The sequence below is a fragment of the Periophthalmus magnuspinnatus genome, chromosome 5 (genome assembly GCF_009829125.3).
Source record: "Periophthalmus magnuspinnatus isolate fPerMag1 chromosome 5, fPerMag1.2.pri, whole genome shotgun sequence".
NCBI classification, from domain to species: domain Eukaryota; kingdom Metazoa; phylum Chordata; class Actinopteri; order Gobiiformes; family Gobiidae; genus Periophthalmus; species Periophthalmus magnuspinnatus.
Window position 1 is genome coordinate 16,409,248 of NC_047130.1, and position 19,828 is coordinate 16,429,075.

Genomic DNA, 19,828 nt, shown 5'->3' on the forward strand with positions numbered 1-19,828 from the left:
GGAGCTTGCCACATTTTACGCCATTCTGTGGAACATTTCATTCAGTATCTCCATGGAGAGTACAAGGTGTCAAAACCCATCTATCTTTTACATATAGACAAGCAGGTAACTTCACAAGGCCTAGTTACAGGTCAGATCTGTGGAGAAGAGAGTAAATATGTAATGTTTAAGGTATTTTTACACAACAGCTTTAATTTAAAAAATACAAGATATTTATGTTTATTGTGATAGTGTAGTTACATTCCTTGCAAAACCATTAAAATCACCACGGAGAAGAGCAGAAAAGTCACATACTAAATCTTTAAATAGTCAGCTGTGCAGGTTGAGTGCTTTTGCAGCCAGTGTGCACACAGTCACAGCCTGGTGAGGATTTATGCACAGTGTAAACAAAAGCAACGTTATGTAATTGATGTGGGATTACTATGCACTTGCTTTACTTAAAAAACACCATTTTGCATTCACTTCAGCCAGCTCCCTGCTATTAATGCTTGAAACTGTACCCAGAATGCTTTATAACTTAAAATTTAGCAGGCAGTTGTTGTTATGGTAGTATTTTTGTCATCACCTTAAGTCTCGGGGTTAATCTCGTTACGTAAGCCTCGTGGAAGCCTCTGATATCGCGTTGTTTCGTGAATGGAAGTGTCAACAGCGGGGAGTGGGGACACAAGCCTCTCAAATATCGGTAATTTCTGGCATATTTTTACATCTAAATAAAATAATACAAGGCATGATATTTCAGTGGGATTATAGTTGTTTTTATATGGAGTGATCAGTTTATAAAAATGCTGTTTAAATGAAGAAATAGCATGAACATTCACGTCTCCAACTTGGCGGATCTGTCGTGGTAAAGGTGAGCTAGCCTCAGTTAGCATTTAGCATGTCTGTTAGCTCAGTTAGGCTATGCACTTTGCAATATCTTTACCTATTATTGCAGTTTTACTTAGCTAGGCCTGCCAGATGTTTGTACTGGTGTTCGGGTGTCAAATATTACCGTTGTATCGAGGTGACATGGTTGTATTTGGAAGCTTTTGTTGAAGTTGTTGTAGCCGATGCTGTGTTATGCTATGCTAATCAGACACAGGCCCACCTTATAAAGTCGAAGCTAGCCTCTTGAATTGACACACCAAGCCAAACTAGCACATGTTAACCAGGGACCACCGCCCACACAGCTATTCAGAGCACATGTGATACAATCTGCAGCTTTTCAAACATTTATTCATGCTTTATAAACGTGGTCTAACCCAAAGAACATGCTAGTACACCCACCCAATATGTTCCTGTCTTTTCTGCAGCTAAAAAGGTGAAATATTTAACATTTTAGATGCTATTTTTATGCTTACTCAAATAGGACTGCTTAAAAAAACTATTTATAATGTTAAATGTTTGCAGTATCAGCTCCAGTTTCTCCAGTTTTGTTTCTTTAGCCCAATAATTTAACACATACCTTAACAATAGGCGAATCTTATTGGGGGTTCAACAAATGGATAAACCTAAATAAGACAAAATCAAGTTAATACATGAATATGAAATTGGACACTGAACTCACAAAGGCAAAGATACACCCCAGTAAATGTATTGTAATAATAGTGGAACAATGTATATTTTGTGTGTGTGCTCTGCTGACAGTTCAGTATATGACATAGAATAACAAACATGAGGTCACACTTATGGACGAGCTTAAACAAACTCAAGTCATGGTTAAAACAAATACCTTGGGCTGAATCCTGAAGCCAAACGATCACAGGGCCCAAGACTTTATTTTCTACAGACTTAAATAGTACAGCCTGTGTTACTGTTAACGTTATCACACTAAAAGATTCCACATACCCAGAGTTTTCTAAATTCAGTCATGGCAATTTTAAAATATGAATAAACTGTCCTCATGCGGCATTACTTTAGCTTAATTTGGTCAAATAGGAAAAAATCATCTAATAGCCTATTAGTATTATTATTATTACTATTATTATTGTAGTAATAATAATACCCATTATAATTATAATAATTAGTAATAATTAGTATTACTATTATTATAGTAATAATAGTATTACTATTATTATATAATAATAGTAATACTAATTATTATAATTATAATGGGTATTATTATTACTATTATTATTGTAGTAATAATAATACCCATTATAATTATAATAATTAGTATTACTATTATTATAGTAATAATAGTAATAATAATAATTATTATTATGGTAATGCATAAAAGTAATGCATAAAAAACAGTTCATTATGCAAGTATTATAAAGAAAAGTGCAGATATCTTTTTGCAGTGGATTCATGTTTTTGTGATATAACTGAAATGTATTGAAATGTTTTAAAGTCCATGAAAGTTGGCAGTTCAAATCCCGCTCTCAACATAAACATTATTGGTTGAGCCGTCAGATTGACTGACTCACAAGTTTGTGTGTCCCTCACAGAGAAAAGCACAGAGTTTTAACACAAGGACCAAAGCTGACTGCTCTGAGACCAGTGTTTACTGTCACTTTAGCCTTTTCTATTTACAGCCCACAACAAAAATGATCCTTTCAGCCAAAAGGAGCTGTTTTCTGTTTACTGCATGACAACTTTAACTGAAACAGTCTTTTTTGTTTTGACAATTCAGTGGAAAATTTAGTGGAGAAGATGGAAGAAAAAATAAAAGATCAAAATCAAAATTTTTGTTGTGACTGTTATGTGAAGCACTTTGGTCAGCTCAAACTGTTTTCAATGTGATTATAGACATAAACTTGAAAGAAACAGAATTTTGTTAGATCGATTAATCTAGCCAGTATTAATTTGTTAGTTCATTAGTAGTTTAACTTCCAAAAGGCTGTGAATAAGAATGTTTTACTAATATTGACCCAGATGAAGCTATGACACCTTTTGTTGTTCTTGTCATTGTTTATGTTATGTTGAAACTCTTTTTGTATGTGACACTTGGTTGCTATGACGACAAGTTGACGAGAATGCGCTCTTCATCAGTTACTGGCATATAGTGTATATATAAGTGGACATAGCTAACCCGCTAGCTGCCGCATTCCAAACAGGCTCCATCGACTCTGGCTCTAATTCACTTTACATTGAAAAATTGTCCCCCTCTCTCTGTAACTGCTGCTGTCAGAGTCGTCATTTTGTCTTAAAAGGTTCCTATTAACCCGCTCTACATAGGGCATTACCTTCAACAGCCTCGCTCTGGATTGGCTCTTTGGTTGCTATGATACTCACGGTCGGAATTCCAAATATGGTACTCGGTTCCAGATTGTCCGCTATAACTGTTCTAGCCTCGATGAGCTTCATTTGACTGGAGACGAACGCTGTGGGTGATGTCACACTCACTTAGCTCTTGTTTTGGTGTGGGTTACGGCCGACGGTAGCCCTTGTGTTCAGAAGACTTTTCCGTGTTTCATTACACATCTTTGTTCTCAGGCCCAGGTGCAGACCAAACTGACTGACGGTGCTGTCTAGGGATAGAAAAGTATTGAAATTTGGTGTCACAATTATCATGGCCAAAATAATTGCAATTAACGATTATATCACAATAATCATTAAAGCTGCTGACAGTCTAAAACATTTTACGGATATGACTAATTATCATTTTAATATTATGAATAGTTTCCATATTTATTTAAACAATTGTCATAGTAAATGGTCACATTTTTATACAATAGTTTTCCACTTTCAAGCCACTTTACATCTAGGAGCCACTCACACATTCACACATTCACAAACCAGTGTACACAGACACTGGGGGTGATGCGGGTTAAGTGTTTTGCCCAAGGACACAATGACAACATTCATCTATGGGAGCTGGAATCGCACTGCCTGACGTCTCTACCAATGATATTTATGTTGTGAGTGGGATTCGAACGGCCAACCTTTGGATCAGTGGACAAATAATCTACCAACTGAGTTACTGCCGCTCCAGTATTGCCGTTGTATTATGTAGTATTGTACTTTGTTATAAGTGAGGCTGAAAACATTTTGAACTGAAGTTGCAGTGAACCCATTTACACCCCTGCTTTGTTAAATAAAAACTTCCTCTAATACAAAGTTGAAAAACATCGAAACACTCAAAAAGTACAAAATAAGTAAAAACCTGACAAAGTGATTTGTCCTCCCCCAGTACTTTTGTCTTTTTACTTTTATGTAGTAGTTATTTACACTAATATGGACATGAATGTATGTATAATCTAAATGTCATGTAAACCTGGCTCAGCCTACACGCCCCATCATGCACCAGGTGATTGTGTGCCTGTCCACTTTGATCATGTGGGACAGCCATCTCGAGTTTGCCTGATGAAGGCCGAAGGGCGAAATGTGTGGGCATGATTTTAACTTTATCTGCCATGTGGTAATTAAGGCTTTTCATTCTTTTGTACTTTTTGAGTGTCTCTGTTTTTTTCAACTTTGTACAAAATTGTCTTTTTGGTTCTTTACAGTGTAGGGCCCAGTCTCAAATACAATCTCTATGCATCTAAGTAGCACTCCTGCCTCTAACTTTTTGCAAAAACCTGTTCCTTCCTGTAGATTTCCAGGTCAGAGGAGCTGTTGAGGCCCAGGATTTCGCTCGGAGATGGGGGACGACCGACCTTTTGTCTGCACTGCCCCTGGATGTGGACAGGTAGGACACATCTATCGATGTTGATGGGTGATATTGACACACTTTTCCAACATGGGCTAAAATGTGTTTGTAAATAGGGCAGTGGTGGAATCAGTGTTCTTCTTAAGACATAGTTAAAGGTCCTATATTACACAACATGGACTCTTGTGAGCTTTAAGTCATGTTCTAAAGCTGTTACCTGCTCAGTTTTGTTGTTTCATTCACACATGTTTGAGTAACACTTTATTATTAGTCTGTCTACATCTCCAAAGCTCAATATGCTCTGTTCCAACTTGTGATGTCATGAAGAGGTAGGTTTCAAGTTCACAGCTCCTTTTATCTTTAGTTTGGCAATGCCAGGGCAGAATCATGCAAATGATTCTAGTGAAGGCGTATGTACTTTAAAACACAGTGGAGAACTTTCTGTATTACCACATGATGACATCACAAGGTGGAACAGAGTGTTTTCAGTTTGAGAGAAGAAGCCTAAATTTGCAGGGTTTGTGTGTTAAACATGTGTGAATGAAACAAAACACAACTCTAGATTTGTTTGTGATGAGGAAACAACATTAGAACGGAGATCGGAAACAGTGCCCTTTTAAATATATTGCATTCATCGTGTCTTTTTATATTTTTATTCCAGCGATTCACAAACGAGGACCACCTCTCGGTTCACAAACACAAACATGAAATGACTTTAAAATTTGGCCCAGCCCGAACAGACTCCGTCATCATTGCAGGTAATTACATTCATTTTCATTGGATTAGCAAAGCATTAGTCTTTTAGGGATGGTTCTATGTGGATAATCTTCATCCAGTATCAGATTACTGTTGAAAATCTACAGCAGCAGCAAGGCCCACAAACAGAAGTTAACTTTACAAATCAACTTTTCACTCGACATGTCACGATAACAAATTTGGAAGCAAGATCATAGACTGTATATATCGATGGACACAGCTAATCTGCTAGCCGCCACTTTCTAAATAGGAAGTGATCATGGGCGCACTTCCGGCTTCATCGACTCTGGCTCCAATTCACTTTCTGTATAAAAGCCGTGTCCCCTCTCTCTGTAACTGCTGCTGTCAGACTCATCATTTTGGTCTTAAAATGTTCCTATTAACCCGCTCTACATGATCCTCGCTCTGGATTGTCTCTTTTGCAAATAAAAATTACATTGTTTTATCTTCATTGTGGGATCAAAATAGTTTCTAGTAGTTCAAAGTTATTCGTCACTTACCTTATGCACTCCGAGTATGCTAATGAGTTTAGACCAGAGCAGAGTTTACATGATGATAAAGCTGACAACAACTAGCATGCTAACAGTGCACTTCCTGATTATCGTACAGTAAAATGCTTTATAGTTGCATGTTGACTTATTTTGACCTCAAGAGCTGCTTATAGAATATATCTAGACTGGGCTAAGACACATTTTGCTCAAATACATGGGGAAATGGATACAAGGCCTTTAATTAGCTCTCATATTTAGTCCTTCCCTAGTCTCGTCTGAAAGTGTTCTGTTTGTAAGATTCAAACCTGCTATAGAAGACATTTTGCCCTATTCTCAGTAATGATGTGTTGTGTTTCAGACCAAACACCAACTCCCACACGTTTCCTGAAAAACTGTGAAGAGGTCGGATTATTCAACGAGCTGGCCACTTCATTTGAGCAAGAATTCACCAAAACACAAGACGACGAGCACAGGACTAAAGCTATGGTCAGTGTAAATGACATCTGTTAGCGTGAGCACTATCTGTGTTAGGACACACATCATAGAAAAAACATTTAATTAAAGTGATAATATAGAACTTTCTGGAGGTGGAGAGTCAACCGCAGGATTCTACAGAAATAGAAAGTTTAATCCCTACCTCGGAACATTCTTCATGGAAATAATTTTAGTAACACTTTATTCTTAGTCTGTCTACATCTCCAAAACTCAAAATGCTCTGTTCCACCTTGTGATGTCATGAAGTGGTAGTTTTCAAGTTAACAGCTCCGTTTACCTTTTAGTTCAGTAGAGAATAGCATTTCCAGGGCTGAACTTATCCAGATGATTCTAGTGAAGGTGTCTGGAGTTTAAAAACACAGTGGAGCACTTCCTGTATTACCACTTGATGACATCACAAGGTGGAACTGAGTGTTTTCAGTTTGGGAGAAGAACCCTGAATATGCAGGGTTTGTGTGTTGTGTGAATGAACCAAAACACAACTCCAGGTCTGTTTGTGACGAGGAAACATTAGAACATAAATCAGAAAACAGCGTAATATTTGCCCATTTCATGTTTCTGTTATTTTGTTTGTTTGTTCACAGCCCGCTCCTTTACAAACTCCGTCAGACGTTAAAGATGAAGATGACAGCCCTTTACAGGTCGATTCCTCTGCTCCAGGAAGTCCAGACTCCTCCTCCAGCATGTCGGACAGCTCCAGAGGCACTAAGGCAAGTCCACACAGGGTTAAACGGTTAAAGAGGCTAAGAAAGGGAAATTATAGTTTGTTTTGCGTCAGTTCGCTTCAGAAACTGCTGTTTCTGAAAACTGCTGTACCTCTGGTGTGTTGCCGATGCAAACTACATGGCAGACAGGAAAGGCGGGTTTATTTGTACAGCACAACTGGTACATAAAATGATTCAAAGTGCTTTACAGAATAAGAAATACATTAAAATAACAATCCAACTAATCAAAACTTAAATAATCATAAATAAGCATCATAAGCACCTTTCAGTCATATGCACTGCTAAACATAACTATTGTCAAAGTAGAGGCCCGTCTCACATCTTCAGGAAGATTGTTACAGGTTTTAACTGCACAAAACTGAAACGCTGATTCCCCATGTGTAGTCCTGGTCTAGTCCTGGTTTAGTCCTGGTCTAGTCCGGGTTTAGTCCAGGTTTAGCCTTGGTGTAGTCCTGGTTTAGTCCTGCTTTAATCCTGCTTTGGTCCTTCTTTAGTCCCGGTTTAGTCCCGGTTTAGTCCCGGTTTAGTCCCGGTTTAGTCCCGGTTTAGTCCCGGTTTAGTCCCGGTTTAGTCCCGGTTTAGTCCCGGTTTAGTCCCGGTTTAGTCCCGGTTTAGTCCCGGTTTAGTCCCGGTTTAGTCCTCAGAGTGTGAGATGGTTCATGTGGCTCTAACATGTGGGAGATGTTCTTTGGTGCTCGTCCATGGAGAGACAAGCAAAGCTGCTTTAAAGTCTATGGTTGCCTAGTTACTCAGTCTGCATTTAACTGAATAAACTAGACATTTATAGCTTTGTTATGTTTATAGCTATGTAATGTTCTGGAAAAAAAAAACTAGAATGCAAATCAGAGGGATGAGTATAGCTATTTGCAATAGTTATAGTATATATTCATTTTTAATATTGTAGCATTCTGGTGGAAGGAAACACGACAAATTTCAGATATGGAGTTTTTAAAAATCAATATAGGACCATCCGTAATCTCAGATGTAATTCTGTTTTTGTTCACAGGAGATAATCCAGAAGCCCGTGGTATCCTCCGCTCCCACACCGACCATCGTGCGTCCTGGGTCTCTGCCTCTTCATCTGAGCAGTGAACACTTCCAGCCCACCCTCCCCTCTCCAACCTCCGTCATCACACAAGCACCGCCCTCCAACCGGCAACTAGGGTAAGGCCGTTTATTTACCCTGCTTGTATCAAAGGTGCTCAAAGTGGTGCCCGCGTGGGGGGGGGGGGTGCTGATATTTGGAAGAAGTTTTTATTTTGATGAAATCTTGTGCTGATAAGACTGTCAAGACATGAAAGTCTGGGCACCGGTGAATAAGCATGAGCCGATATTTAAATTTAGTGTCAAGATTATCATGGCCAAAATAATTGTGATTAACGATTATATCACCATAATTATTATAGTTGCTGACAGTTTAAGATGTTAAAATGAATCATTATAATTTTAATCCTATGAATATGTTCCATGATTAAAGAGCTGTTATATTCTGGATGAGCAGGGCAGTAAACTGAAATTTGGGGGCCAAGTTTCACATGGGCCTGATTCTAATACAAATTAATAGAAAGATAGTCCAATTCTGGGCCCCCAAACTCCAGGACAACAGACCCCTTTGTCCCTCCGCGTTGACTCACCTGTGGATAAGTAGTTTTTTTTTTACGTAAGTAGGTTTTTTTCTGCACATCCTGGTGACATAATGGCGATAACCTTTTTGGCAATTATCACAATTATATAAAATCTCCCACAAACAATTATTGTCAGCCCTTTTTATCATGATAAATTATATTATTGTTTATTGTCCCATTCCTACCAGTGAATCTCCCTGTTTTCAAATGGGCATGATTGACAGGTGGCTTAGTCAATCAGGGACAAGCATGGACCATCACAGGGGACTGAAAAACCTCACGGATTTCATTAAGCGAAGCACTTAACTAATCTGATGTGAGGGAAGTTTTTGTAAGTTTTTGTAAATCATAAGTGACCAATGAGCTCCTTCGTTTCACGTGACAGTGAAATAAACAAAGTTGATTGGACGATCACATTTGGCTGAGCTTTAGACGCAATGGAGGATGAGGGAACCAGACTGATATCAATCTGTATGAAAAATACAGAGAGATCAGTTTGGATTTGCCAGGCAAGATAGATAGACTTGGCTCTGGGACCACTGATACATGTTCATTTAACCTACTGAGGAAAACAATTTGGGCATCAATGAGTTTTTACAATAATATATCTTATTCTTGGTCTCTTGTAGTAATAGGAATTGTGAACTTTGAACACAATTATGCAGTTAAAAAATAAATCGCAAATTAAACAGTTAAACCATTTATACAGGTCACCAACCAGCGCTTACCCCCTCATGAGGCACCTCCCCAACGGACAGACTGTTCCTCTCCTGCCCAGCCCTCAGATGACCTCAGTTATATCTGTAAGTCATTTGTGGTTTATATCTTGTACATTTGAAAGAATTGAAATTTCTATTGCTATAATTTATATTATAATTCTTAAGGATTTAATAGTTTTCAAGTTGTTCTTTTTGGAAATGGTATGTTTATCCTATGTGTGCTTTTTTTTTGCTTGCTTGAGGACAAAAATATTGGGTGCACCCATAGACTGTATAAAGAAGTGTCCTAAGTGAGTGTGACGTCACCCACAGCGTTCGGCTCCAAATTAAGCTCATCGAGGCTAGAGCAGTCATAGCGGCCGATTTAGAGCCAAGTTCCATATTTGGAATTTGAGTATCATAGCAACCAAAGAGCCAATCCAGAGTGATGCTGTTGAAAGTAACACCCCTTCCCGCCCGCATCGCTAATTTAGCAGGGAGTGGGTGCTTAGCAACGCTGTCAATGAAGCCTGTTGTCACCACTAGATGGAGCGACCTCTGGGAAAGAAGGTGTCTGATGTGCCTGTTATTAATGTTCATATCTTGATTTACAGACACAATAGTGAAATAAAAACACAGGATCATGTAGAGCGGGTTCATATGAACATTTTAAGACCAAAATGATGAGTCTGACAGCAGCAGTTACAGAGAGAGAGGACACACTTTTTCAATCTGAAGTGAATTGGAGACGGAGTCAATGAAGCCAGAAGTGCACCCGTGATCACTTCCTATTTGGAACACAGCGGCTAGCAGGTTAGCTATGACAATGTATACAAACAGTCTATGGGGACACCATAATCTACATAGCACACTCGGGTTCATTTTCATTTGACATTTCAGCCAATAAACTTTGTCAGATTTTTTTTTTCTTTTCTTTGCTGCACCATAATCTTGACAAAACATTTGTCTTATTTTCTTATTAATCTCCTACTTGTGTGTGTTTTTTGTTTGTGTGTGTATTTGCATGTGTCTTCGTGTGCGTTTGCGTGTTTATGTGTGTCTCTGCAGTTGGCTCGACCTGTGACCTCGGTGCCTAATGTCCCCGGGATTCCTGGGCCTCCGGTCGGTGGAGGAAGCAGCGGCTCGTCCTCTCCGTCTGGATACAGTCTGCACTCAGAGACCAAGATGGTGAGAATGTGAAACACAACTATTATATATGTGTGATGAGTTCTGTTTGAACATTAACATTAATAAAAAGCCCTTTGAACTCACAACACATATTTACACTACCAGTTAAACATATACACACTTTTTCATTTAGTGTTTTGTCTTTATTTACATTGTGGATTCTAACTGAAGTCTTAAACTATGAATGAACTCATTTACACTGCCTGGCCAAAAAACAAGGTCACACACTCTAATATTTGGTTGGGCCGCCTTTAGCTTTGATTACAGCACACATTCACTGTGGCATTGTTTCGATTTCGCTTCTGCAATGTCACAAGATTTAGTTCCATCCAATGTTGCATTAATTTTTCACCCAGATCTTGCATTGATGATGGTCGAGTCTGACGCTACACAAAGCTTCTCCAGCACATCCCAAAGATTCTCAGTGGGGTTAAGGTCTGGACTCTGTGGTGGACAATCCATGTGTGAAAATGATGTCTCATGCTCCTGAACCACTCTGTCACAATTTGAGCCTGATGAATCCTGGCATTGTCATCTTGGAATATGCCCGTGTCATCAGGGAAGAAAAAAATTCATTGATGGAATAACCTGGACATTGAGTATATTCAGGTGTCAGCTGACCTCATTCTTTGAGCACAGACTGTTGCTTAACCTAGACCTGACCAACTGGAGGAGGCTCATATCTATTTCCTTTGTTAAATCTAGGTGCCGACTTTTAGTTTTTTGGGCCGGGCAGTGTATAATGTAATAAAGTAAAAAGTGTTTTATAGTTTAGATTCTTGAAAATGGCCACCGTTCGCTTTGATCAATGCCCTTCAGCACTAATGACCCCGTATGAACCCATGTGTATGTTCATATGTTCAGAGGTTAAAGGCCGCTCTGAGTCACCAGAGCTCTAGCTCAGACGGAGGATCGATCCCAGCTGTGCCCCAAAGACAGGAACAAAGCCAACAGCCCAACCAGAACTCAGACGCCCCCTCACCCGCACAGCCACAGGTGAGACGGAGGGAGAGAGAGAGAGAGAGAGAGGGAGGGTGTGGGGGCGGGGGCATGAGGGGATGGGGAGGAAGGGAGGAGGGTCACACAGCCACAGGACGGACGGAGGGAACAAAGCCAACAGCCCAAATAGAACTCAGACACCCCCTCACCCGCATAGCCACAGGTGAGAGAGAAGGAGGGAAAGAGGGGAAAAAGATAGGGGGGAAGGGTGGGGGCATGAGGTAATGGGGAAGAAGGGAGGAGGGTCACACAGCCACAGGTAAGAGAGAGAAAGAGGGAGGGAAAGAGAGAGGGTGGAGAGGCGGGGGCACGAGGGGATGGTTAGGAGGGAAGGTCACACAGCCACAGGTGAGAGAGAGAAAGGGAGATAGAGAGGGTGGGGGGCGGGGGCATGAGGGGATGGGGAGGTAGGAAAGAGGGTCACACAGCCACAGATAAGGGAGAGAGAATAATCTTAACTATTAAACTATGTCTTTACATCTCTTGCTTATCCAATGTTAAAAAATAGGAAAATCGCAATTTGCCACATTTTCATGATGGTCTTCAATTCATTTTATTTTGATATAGCAAGAAGTTCACAAGATCATTGATTTAACTAACAGAAAGTAAAAAATCCAACAGGGAAACATACATACGTTAATCTGTCTGTTTTGTTATCAAAACAGACAGATTAACCTACACTTAAGCTCACTCATGGAATCTTATCCCACACTATCTACATTCTTATTCTACGACAGAATAACAGGCATAAATCTGAATTGTCTGAGCTCAGGCACAGCATCATTCTTGGCTTTTATCGTTCTGTCGTCTTCAGTCTCTCTGCTTTGGGATGAATATATTTCCTTCTCATCTCATCCTTTACTTTACTCTGTCTATGTCTCAGGTGTCGCCCGCTCAGCCCACCGGGGGGCGCCGGCGCCGTGCCTCAGAGATGGACCCGGACGAGAGGAGGCAGCGTTTCCTGGAGAGAAACAGAGCGGCGGCTTCACGGTGTCGACAGAAACGGAAACTGTGGGTGAATTCTTTGGAGAAGAAGGCTGAAGATCTGGCCTCCATGAATGTGTCGCTAACGGTCAGTCTGAAGATGCACAGGAGACCAACACTACTGCAGCCTGTGGGGTCTTAAAGGGCCCAATGTTACGCTATTTCTGATCTCTGTTCTAATGTCGTTTCCTCATCGCAAACAGACCTGGACTTGTGTTTTGTTCATTCACACATGTTTAACACTCAAACTCTGCATATTTATTCTTCTCTCAAACTGCAAACACCCTGTTCCACCTTGTGATGTCATCATGTGGTAATACAGGAAGTGCTTCACTGTGTTTCTAAACTCCACACACCTTCACTACAATCATTTTTGATAGTTTCAGCCCTGGAAATTCCAATTTCTACTGAACTGAAGGTAAAAGATAGATTTTAACTTGAAAACTACCACTTCATGACATCACAAGGTGGAACAGAGCATTTTGAGGTTTGGAGATGTAGACAGACTAATAATAAAGTGTTACTCAACAAAGAACGACTCCAGGTATGTTTTTGAGGAGGTAACATCATGATAACATGACTTAAATCTCACAAGAGTCAGTTTTTAATCTGTATCACACCGCAAACCTGTGGGTCAATGGTTGTTTATGATGTTTATGTCACGAGCGGGATTCGAACAACCAGCCTTCGGGTCAGTGGACGAACACAGCGGCCTCATTTTGACCCTAAGATCTGCCTTTACAGTATTCCTATACTGGAGCAAGAAAAAGTTTACTTTATTACATGAAAAATATTATGGTTAATAATAATGTGTGCATGTTTTGTATGTTTGTATGTTTATGTCTTGTATGTTTGTATGTTTATGTCTTGTATGTTTGTATGTTTATGTCTTGTATGTTTGTATGTTTATGTCTTGTATGTTTGTATGTTTATGTCTTGTTGTATGATTATGTTACATGTTTATATGTTTTGTGTTTCAGAATGAGGTGACTCTCCTGAGGAATGAGGTGGCTCAGCTCAAACAGCTGCTGTTGGCTCATAAAGACTGTCCAGTGACGCTAATGCAGAAGAAAGCTGCTCTGTTAGGTACAGCCCACTCAAAACCTCACCTGTCACTCATCTCATGTCTCTGTGGACCTGGGGGTGGACGATACTGTCAAAAACATATATCTCTCTAGTTCAAGTATTGCACAGAACATGAATAAAAATTACCACAAAAAGGCAGTGGTGGACCGTAACGAAGTAAAATAGTAAAGTACTGTACTTAAGTAAAGCACAGATACTGTACTTAATAATTTATACTTAAGTACATTTTACAGCAGTTACTTTTACTTCAGTACATTTGAGACCAGTATCTGTACTTTCTACTCCACTACATTTTTTAACTGGACTGAAAAGTATAAGTATTTTTATTGTTGTCTGAGACGTGCTGACAAGTCTGAGGGTTTATTTTTAACACGTTCATAATTTGAGCAACAAAAATACACAAATAAAAACAGCCAGAAAAAAAATTAAATATTTCAATTGATTCTGCTGAACAAAATTCAGCACAAATTTGTATCAAAATCACTACATTTCAAGCTCAAAATCTGCACAAAATACTTTTACTTTTTACTCTTGAAGTACTTTTAAAAATGGGCTCTTCAATACTTTTATTTAATACATTTTTGAATGTGATACTTTTACTTGGTTATCTGTACTTTTACTTTAGTAACAAAACTGAGTACTTCTTCCAGAAAGTGCCAAAAGTGACATTTTTGCCCTGACAAAACCTTGTTTGGGAGACGGCCCTAGACGTTCAGCTAATTTTATTTTTAAATGACTTTTTAATTTTTAAGTTTTAATATTACACTCGATTTTCAGATTTTGCTTTTTTCCAGAACAATTGCAATATTTTTCAATATATCGTCCACCCCTATTTGTACTTTTTTCTATATGAACCCTTGCAAAATACCTATCATTTGACTGCCATTTTTCTTATGTTTTTTTTTTATTATCCAACTTTTAATTAATGTCACATCATTTCTTGGATTATGTAAATAATAAGCTAAGATCCACACTCAACTTTACACAGCAACTGTTAATTTAAGAGTGTTTATTAAAAAGTGCAGACCAGAGACACAAAGAGATAAGATTGTAAATCTCAAAAGGCGAAGACTGCAGTAGCATATGGCAGCGAAGAGACCGCACACCACAAGCTAAAAGTTGTGAGCGCACCTCGTGTCAACTGTTCCCTGTGAAACGACTTTGAGACTCTGAGTTCAAAAGATCAGTTTGCTCTCGGCGGTCTGTTTTATTGTTTCCGTGGTGATGTTTTGTGGTTACGATGTGACAGTTGCATTGACACCACACACAAGAGGAGCCAAAGTCAGTCACTCCTGCCTGAACTCAGGGAGGAGGCAAGGCAAGGAAAGTTTATTTGTACAGCACAATTGGTCCACAAGCTAATTCAGTGTTTTACAGAATAAGATAAGACATTAAAATCACAACACAACAAATCAAAACATCACCATGAAATTATCAATAAAAGAGAAGAGGCAGAATAAAAAATGTTCAGTCATAGCATAGCACAGTTAAACAGAGCCGTTTTGAGCAGTTTTGAACCTGGATTTAAAAGAGGCGAAAGAAAAGAAGCAAATCAGGGTCTAAATCAGGCAAATTATCCTTATTACTGGGTGAATCTACATGAACCATGATAAAAACTTTTTGACATATCACTCACTCCTTATTATGTCTTAACTTTTATAATACCACAGTATTTTTTTTTATCATTTTTTGCTTGCTTTTGGTTATATATTTATTTCAGTTGTTCTCCTCTTCAGTATTTTAATTTCATTTTTGTTGGTCCCATCTTCCACCTCATCTAATCCCCTGTACCTCTCACTCTCTAAGGGTGATGTGTGTGTGTATGTACCTAGCTGCAGGCGGAGCAGAGGACCCAGAGCCAGTCGGATCTCCAGCCGCTGTGATCCAACACGGCCCCTCGCCCCCTGTCCCTGCCCCCTCACCCCCTATCTCTGCCCCCTCCATCAACGGCATGAGCGTGCGGGCTGCCGAGGCTGTTGCTATTCTGGCTGGGATGGGCTCCGGACAACCAGCGGGCGTTCTAATGTCGACGCTCTCCCCCTCCTCTGCCCCGAGATGATTGGTCCATGCCGGTAGTGGAACTGAAACTCAAGGAGGGCAAGAAGGGCAAAAATGTGTTCAGTAAATAACATAAGGGACCTTTAATTTAAGACACAAAAACACAGTGCCTCCTCCGCCTCCTCCTCGCCCGGAAAACTCCATAAATCTGCATTTGTAAATACATTTGCGCTTCTGAGTTCGGGCCCTCGTCTTATTGGCTCGATTATGAAATGGAATAGTGTAAAATGGATTTAAGTTCATAATATGTTCTCATTTCTCTTTAAAAATACAGCTTTATTTGTCTGTTGACGCAAAGCCTGATCAGCCATTCACATTTACTTTAAGTTTATATTACTGACATGGTGGTGTAGCGGTTAGTACTTCTGCCCCACAGCAAGAAGTTCCCAGGTTCCATTCCAGTCTTCTGTTTTTGTCTGATTTTTACTTAAACATGTACAATAAGGTTCTACGTTTTTGGCAAGGAGAATTAAAGGGATTCTTGAATATCAGTTGGACCAGGCCCATTGACAGACATTTGGGGGCCCAGGGCAAGAAGTCACACATGGGCCCCCTTCTAATATAAATTAATAGGAGGAGGGTCCAGTTCTGGGACAACAGACCCCCGTCGACTCCCCTGGGTTGGACTGTTTAATTTAAATAATGGTTAAATTTAATTATTTTTCTTATTTTGGTGTATTTTATCTCAAAAAAGTTTGTGCTCTACCAATTATTTTTGCCATTGTTCAAAGTAATTCCCCAAAAAGCTTTGCAGAACAAAAACAGTTTGAAATGTACTTAAAAATTACAATTCAGTGTTTTAAAACAATATCATGATCATTAAATGAAAAAAACAAACAAACGAAGTTTTCATATGCACAGCTCAACAGAACCATTTTGTACCTAGATTTGAACATTGTTAGAATAAGGTTGACAACTAACCTGTGGGGTTGTCAAAAGTGTCAAAAATCAGATACTAATCAATACTAAAACTAGTATCGAAACTACTTATGTTTTGCATTTTTTGCATACTAAAAGGTCAACTGACAGTAATGAACTTTTCCTTAATATCTTTAGAATGATCTTGAGCTGTATCCGAATAAGTTTAAGACACATAGACTAGTATACACCACAGACTATATATAAATGGACATAGCTAACACACTAGCTGCCACGTTCCAAATAGGAAGTGATCATGGACACGCTTCCGGCTCCATCGACTCTGGCTCCAATTCACTTTACATTGAAAAACTGTGTCCTCTCTCTCTGTAACTGCTGCTGTCAGACTTGTCATTTTGGTCTTAAATGTTCATATTAATCCGCTCTACGTGATCCTGGGGTTTTTATTTTACTATTGTGTCTGTAAATCAAGATATGAACATTAATAACAGACAAATCAGACGCCTTCTTTCCCCAAGGTCGCTCCTGCTAGCGTTAGCAATAGGTTTGATTGACAGTGTTGCTAAGCGCCCGCTCCCTGCTAAACCAGCGTTACGGGCGAGAAGGGGCGTTATTTTCAGAAGCGTCACTCTGGATTGGCTCTTTGGTTGCTATGATACTCCCAGTCGGAATTCAGGTCCATGTTCGCCGCTGTACCTGCTAGCCTCGATGAGCTTCATTTGGAGCCGAACGCTGTGGGAGACGTCACACTCACTTAGTCCACTTCTTTATACAGTCCATGAGCCCTAGTACATCATAAAAAACATGTTAATAACCCCTCACATGTTTCTATAGTGAATCTGAATGGCTGGTCAGGTTTGGTTCACGGTTCAGTACTTCCCAGTGTCTTCTCTATACTGTGTAATATACTCTGTAAATATTATGTAAGAAAAGATTTTAAATACATTGATTGTCCATATTTGCAGTAAAGATCGCACTGGGGGGTATGTCGAATACTCTGTTTACTTTTTGTTGTCGTTTTTAAAGGTGCACTATGTAACTTTTCTGAGATGGGGTCTGCCGCCTGCTCGTCTCCGTGGAGATGTTACGAACAGGTCACAGTGTGGCATTAAAGGTCCATGTACTACAGGTATAACACCCTCGAGAGCTGCTTATACAAAATAAGTTGGCTCACTGTCTGCGTAAAGCATTTTATTGTCCAAGAATGAGGAAGTGCACAGTTACCATGCTAGTTGTCATTAGCATTACAGTAATGGCAAAAAAACCTCAAAATCATTGCAGATCAATATTTATCATGGGTACATTTTCTTCGGACTCTTTGTAGATTTTTGGTTATTTTTTAGCTACATGATCAGATTTGAGCCATAGAACGTTGAATTAGTAACATCTGTGACTTAAGAATAGTTTTTGTGGTTTAAATCTCTTGGGTTTTTCTGTCAGTGGCATAAATCGCTCTCAGTATTATCATTTATCGTCTGTAATTACCACAGCAAACTGTTTGAAATGAACTAGTTCTGTTTTTATTGGAGTAAATGCAAGATAGAAGTAAGATTAGAGCAATACTGTGTAACTTTACGTTTTTTGCCTCGATTTGAACATTGTCAGAATAAAGTTGAGCTGTAGGGCTGTCAAAAGTATCGAAAATCAGATGCTAATTGATGCTAAAACTAGTATCAAAACTAGATACTCATTTGAGCCAGTATCAATGCTAAAAATGTCCAATTGACAGGACAGAAATGAAGCAGCTCAGTTGGTAGTGTTTGTCAACTGATCCAAAGGTTTTGCAGTTCAAATCCCACTCTTGACATAAACATCACTGGTTGAACGGTCAGATCCACTGACCCACAGGTTGGCGGTGTGATTCCAGCTCCCACAGATGACTGCTGCCGTTGTGTCCTTGGGCAAGACACTTAACCCACTTCTCCCCCAGTGTCTGTGTACTCTGGTGTATGAATGTGTGTGTGAATGGGTGAGTGGTTCCTTCATGTAAAGCGCTTTGAGTCACTTGAAGGTGAAAAAGCACTGTATAACAGTTTACCATCACCATGGAGATGAGCAGGCGGCAGACCCCACATCAGAAAAGTTCCGTAGTGCATTTTTAATATAATTTCTTCTACCTAAATACCCACGTCATGTAACTGTTTTGTGCATAAACCAAACTTAGATGTGAACACAGATTCTCCCTGTGTAGTGCCTGGCGTTTTACCATTTTGTTCCAAACATATTAAAATGTCATAGCATTAAGTGTATGTATCGAACCCTAAAGACTGCATGGACGTATTCAAAATGGCTGACGACGACCACTGTTGTGCTTCAATCTATCGTTGTTCCTGCTTTTTCTAAATGTCTTTTTAAAATATGATAAACTTATTGACGCAAAAACGATGTAAGAATTCACTTTTCAATGTAACACTTGAAATGTTTAGCTTTAGATGATCTCGATAATCACGACCACAGCGGCGGCTCTCGGCTCTTAAGAAAAGTCATAGGGTTTAGTTTGACAAATTTCTTTATAGGATAATGCCAGTAATGCTCAAGATACATTCACACTCAGGACCTGGACTAGACTAGGGCTAAAACAGGAGTGAAAAAACAGTCCTGTTTTGGACCGGGACTGGACCTAGACTAAAGGAGGACTAAAGGAGGACTAAAGGAGGACTAAAGGAGGACTAAAGGAGGACTAAAGGAGGACTAAAGGAGGACTAAAGGAGGACTAAAGGAGGACTAAAGGAGGACTAAAGGAGGACTAAAGGAGGACTAAAAGAGGACTAAAAGAGGACTAAAAGAGGACTAAAAGAGGACTAAAAGAGGACTAAAAGAGGACTAACAAACAGGACTAGACCAAGGTTACTAAAGCTGGACTCGACCCAGTAATCGACCTACGACTAAAACAAGACCAAACCAAATACATCTGGACTTGACTGGACTAATACCACACAGTGAGTGTGAACTCACACTTAAAATTACGTACGATTTAGGGTAAATTTAAATATTATAAACAATATCTGCATTGTCACATTACATATTTATCAAACCAACACTAGTTCAAATTTTTTAATTATAATTTTTACAATTTATATTCCCCTTTATGAAGAATTAACAATCTGCCAGTAATTGAAAAGACATCAATCTGGATGTGTCCTGCTCAGTGGCACAACTGTATTTACCACTCAGAACAGGATTCAAACTAGCAACCTTTCTGGCTAAACCGTGGAAATAATAGTATGATTTTGAAATGCTTTGCTGCCTTAAAATGAATGAAATCTACAAT

At 39.4% G+C, this 19,828-nt stretch overlaps 1 protein-coding gene across 4 annotated transcripts; it reads left to right on the forward strand.

Annotated features, from left to right (window-relative positions):
* The first annotated feature begins 621 nt into the window (after positions 1 to 621).
* Positions 622 to 19,375, forward strand: atf7b (activating transcription factor 7b). Of its 4 annotated transcripts, none has more exons than XM_033965900.2 (12): positions 622 to 682; positions 4,519 to 4,612; positions 5,235 to 5,331; positions 6,179 to 6,306; positions 6,900 to 7,025; positions 8,047 to 8,204; positions 9,375 to 9,468; positions 10,432 to 10,551; positions 11,416 to 11,547; positions 12,434 to 12,622; positions 13,515 to 13,620; positions 15,427 to 19,375. In XM_033965900.2, the coding sequence occupies exons 2-12, from the start codon at positions 4,565 to 4,567 to the stop codon at positions 15,429 to 15,431; spliced, it is 1,203 nt and encodes a 400-aa protein (XP_033821791.1). In that variant the 5' UTR covers positions 622 to 682; positions 4,519 to 4,564; the 3' UTR covers positions 15,432 to 19,375. The 4 variants fall into 4 exon arrangements, with proteins under 4 accessions (XP_033821791.1, XP_033821790.1, XP_055078063.1 ...); XM_033965899.2 differs by having other exon boundaries at positions 625 to 682; positions 15,453 to 16,396; XM_055222088.1 differs by lacking the exon at positions 11,416 to 11,547 and having other exon boundaries at positions 625 to 682; positions 15,453 to 16,403.
* Positions 19,376 to 19,828: the final 453 nt, after the last annotated feature.